This window comes from Microtus ochrogaster, chromosome 8, assembly GCF_000317375.1.
Source record: "Microtus ochrogaster isolate Prairie Vole_2 chromosome 8, MicOch1.0, whole genome shotgun sequence".
Classification (NCBI taxonomy): Eukaryota; Metazoa; Chordata; class Mammalia; order Rodentia; family Cricetidae; genus Microtus; species Microtus ochrogaster.
The window spans coordinates 40,172,380-40,176,649 of NC_022015.1; the positions used below are offsets into that span (position 1 = coordinate 40,172,380).

The window sequence follows — 4,270 nt, forward strand, 5'->3', positions numbered from 1 at the left end:
AAAAGCTGCAGACAAAGCTGGGGAGGTGACTCACAAGGTAAAGGCAATTGTCACTACACCTGACAACCTGAGTTTGATCCCTGAGACCCATGTGATAGGAGAGAACCAACATTTACCTGTTGTTCTCCGACCTCCACTTACACACACACACACACACACACATGCACGCGTGCGCACGGGCAAATAAAATAAAAAGCTGTAGATGCTAAGGCACCAGACCTTTAGGGAGTTACACATTTGACCTTTCCAAAAACACCCAAGGAAGTGGGGCTTGCTATTACCCATTTGCAGGCAGAGTTAGACTCTTGCACTTCCAAGAGGAGAGGCCACAGAACTGGTGAGTGGTGGGGCTGGAATCAATACATGTTGTCACTGTTTCCAAATCCCAAATTTGTCACCATGGAACTGTGCTGTGAGAGAAGTGTCCAAATGTTCCCAGCACACAGAGATAATAATTTCCCTGACTTAATTATTGTGTATATAGGGTTATCATACTGATCCCCATCAATAGATCTTATATTGTTGTTGTTAGTTTTTGCTATTTTGTTGAGATAGGGGCTAAGGATGGTCTCAAACTCACTGTGTAGCTAAGGATAGCTTTTCTTTTGTTTTGTTGTTTGAGACAGTTTCTCTCCCTGTAGCCCTGGCTGTCCTGGAACTTGCTCTGTAGACCAGGCTAACCTCGCACTCACAACGATCTACCTGCCTCTGTCTCCTGAGTGCAGGCATTAGCAGGCATGCGCCACCCCTGCATGGCGGAGGGTAACTCTGACTACTGCTTCTCGGGCCTTCACCTCCCAAGTGCTGGAATGACAGGCTTAGGTTGCACCAGCATGTCTTCTTTAAATCTAGGAAACTGTCTGGGTGTGATGACACATGCCTGAAACCCCGGATACCAGGAAACTGAGATGGGAGGCTTGTGAGGTCTAGGACAGCCCAGATAATTTGGTGGGAGCCCACCAAACAAACAAATCCTCCACCACCACCTCCCAAACAAAACAACAACAGCCAAGGCTAGCATTCTTTTGGCTGTCACACAGGGCTCTGGACTTAGTGCAACAAAAGTGGAAGAAAGTGATTTATTTCCTAAAAGCCCTTTCTGCCCTGCCATGTTTCCAAATTGCTCCATCTGTCTGTCCTCTGTGTACCTGCCCCAGGCTTTCCTAACTGTTACCAGAATCTTAGCTCTAGTTTTATGTTTCCTCGAGACCTCAGGCAGCCCTAGCTTCTCTTGGCCGAAGATGCTGCTGAGCAGTTGGAAGTTCCCCAGCTGGGCCTGCCTCCCTCACCTGCTCCTCCGGAGAGATGCTTGATAGAAGTTTGAACAACCCTGTGGCCGTCCCTGGAGCCAAGGACTCTGAGCTCTGCTTTGGTCTCTCCGATATGGTCCTGGCCAGCAGTTGGTCAGGGTTTGGCATATTGGTACCCTGCCGTCTCCCACATCCATCTGCCAGCTCTGGAACTGCCCGCTCTGCCATCTCCATGACAACCAGGCTATGACCAGTCTGAATGACTCTAGCAAGAGTACTAGGTAGGGGTCAGCCAGGATGTATGATGCTGACTTCCTTCCAGAGATGGCGTTCAACAGGACCCAGGACTGCACTCTGCCTCTGCCTCCTGGGTTGGTGTAAGCTCCCTACTCTTTAGGCCTATGTTTGCCTATCTGTTGTGAAAGGAACATCAGAACTTGTCATCTCAAAGGGCCCTCAAGTCCTGTGAAGATGTCCACACAGTTGATACGTGAGGCATGTCATGTTCCTCAGCCTGCCTTCATCTTGGTTGAGCTTCATCAGTGATGTAGGATTTCCCTCTGTATGCTGTGAATATGTTTTATTACCATTGGTTAATAAAGAAGCAGCCTCAGCCTATGGCAGGGCAGAATAAAGCCAGGTGGGAAATCCAAACAGATATATAGAGAGAGTAGATGGAGTCAGGGAGATGCCATGTAGCTGCCAAAGGAGAGAGATGCCGTCAGAGCCTTTCTGGTAAGCCACAGCCTTATGGTGATACACAGATTAATAGAAATGGGTTAATTTAAGACATAAAAGTTAGCTAGAGGACACAGTCAACAAGACAAAACAGCCTACAGAATAGGAAAAGATCTTCACTAACCCCACATCAGACAGAGGGCTGATCTCCAAAATATACAAAGAACTCAAGAAATTGGACACCAAAAGAACACATAATCCAATAAAAAAAATGAAGTACAGACCTAAACAGAGAACTCTCAACAGAGAAATCTAAAATGGCTGAAAGACACTTAAGGAAATGTTCAACATCCTTAGTCACCAGAGAAATGCAAATCAAAACAACTAAGATTCCATCTTACACCTGTAAGAATGGCCAAGATAAAAAACACTGATGACAACTTATGCTGGAGAGGTTGTGGGGAAAAGGGAACACTCCTGCATTGCTGGTGGGAGTGCAAGCTGGTACAACCCCTTTGGATGTCAGTGTGGCGATTTCTCAGAAAATTAGGAAACAACCTTCCTCAAGACTCAATAATACCACTTTTGGGTATATATCTAAAGGATGCCCAATCGTGCCACAAGGACATGTGCTCAACTATGTTCATAGCAGCTTTGTTTGTCATAGCCAGAACCTGGAAACAACCTAAATGCCCCTCGACTGAAGAATGGATAAGGAAAATGTGGTACAATTACACAATGGAGTACTACACAGCAGAAAAAAAGATGACAGCTTGAATTTTGCAGAAAAATGGATGGATCTAGAAAACATTGTTTTGAGTGAGGTAACCCAGACACAGGAAGACAGTTATCACACGTACTCACTCATAGGTGGTTTGAACATAAAGCGAGGGAGACGCCATGCTCCCCTCTCCCGGCAGACGTGATAGCTCTGCTCTCTGAGGCAGACGCATGAAGCTCAGACCCAGGATGGACGTAGGCTAGAATCTTTCCCTCCGTCACTGGATCACCCCCACCAAAATGAAGTTCCATCCCTTTCTGACTCCTGACCGAAGTAAGAACCGCAAACAGCATTTCAGTGCACCTTCTCTCATTCAGAGGAAGATCGTGTTTTCCCCCTTTCCAAAGAGCTGAGTCAGAAGTACAATGTTCGATCTATGCCCGTGCAAAAGGATGAAGGTCAGGTTATCCGAGGACAGTACAAAGGCCAGCAGACTGGCAAAGTGGTCCAAGTGTCAGAAAGAAATATGCCTGCATTATTTCATATTCCACATTGAACAAGGGCAGCGAGGAAAGGCTAATGGCACAACTGTCCGAGTGGGCAGCCACCCCAGCAAGGTGGTTATCATCACCGGGTTAAAACTGTGCAGAGACCGCAAAAAGATCCTGGAAAGGAAAGCCAAGTCTCGGCAAGTGGTACTCGCTGCCCCTCGTGGCCCACTGCAGCCACTTGGGAACTGCCCCTACCTGGGACTGACTACTCTGGGGACCCGCTGCCCACTGCCGCCACTTGGGGATCTGCAGCTTTTCTGCCTCAGCAGCCACTCTGGGATCTGAAGCATTTTTACTTTTACCATTACAGAGCTATAAGGATAAATCTATGGGTTTTAACAGAGGAGAGGATTCAGGAGTTCACATAATTTTGTGATTTCAAGATTTAAAATAAAAAAGCAAGGATAGTAAAAAAAATAAAAATAAAAATAAATAAATAAACATAAAGCGAGGAAAACCAGCCTATAAACCACAATCCCAGAGAACTTAGACAACAATGAGGACACTAAGATTATTTGGGTCTGGGCAGCCAAGAAATGAATGAACGGTCTCCATTTACACATGAGATCTTATACAATTACTCTGCTCTCCAAGCCTCTGGCTGAGCCAGTCCACTGGATAGCATGCCCTCCAGAGGCAGCAAGTAAGTCAGAGCTGAGAATGGCTGTGCTTTGATCTTAGATTTTCTGGGTGTGCCTGTGTGTATATGTACTTTGCTTTTGTTTTGATTTTTCTATGGATTTTGCTGTTTTGTTTATATTTATTTTATCTTAGGCAGTGTCTCACATGTAGCCCTAGCTGGTTAAAAGTCACTATGTAGACCAGGCTCTCCTTGAACACACAAAGTTCTGCCTGCCTCTGCTTCAATAGCACTGGGATTAAAGTCATGTGCTACCATGCCCTCAAGTTCTCAGCTTTCTCTATGTGGATGCTGGGAATCTAACTCAGGTTCTTATGACTGGGTAGCCACTGAGGCATCACTGCAGCTTCATCCCCCTTTTTATTTGGTTTTAGGATTGGAACACAAAGCCTCATGAATCCTAAGTGCACACTCAGCCCTGAGCACAGCC

At 46.1% G+C, this 4,270-nt stretch overlaps 1 protein-coding gene across 1 annotated transcript in view; it reads right to left on the bottom strand.

Moving 5' to 3' along the window:
- Nucleotides 1-1,418, bottom strand: part of Tsga10ip (testis specific 10 interacting protein) — a 16,952-nt gene extending 15,534 nt beyond the window's left edge. Inside the window, exon 1 of the mRNA XM_005351979.1 lies at nt 1,290-1,418. Within this exon, the coding sequence (XP_005352036.1) occupies nt 1,290-1,418 (129 nt within the window). The remainder of the gene's footprint in view (nt 1-1,289) is intronic.
- Between the last annotated feature and the right edge of the window lie 2,852 nt (nt 1,419-4,270).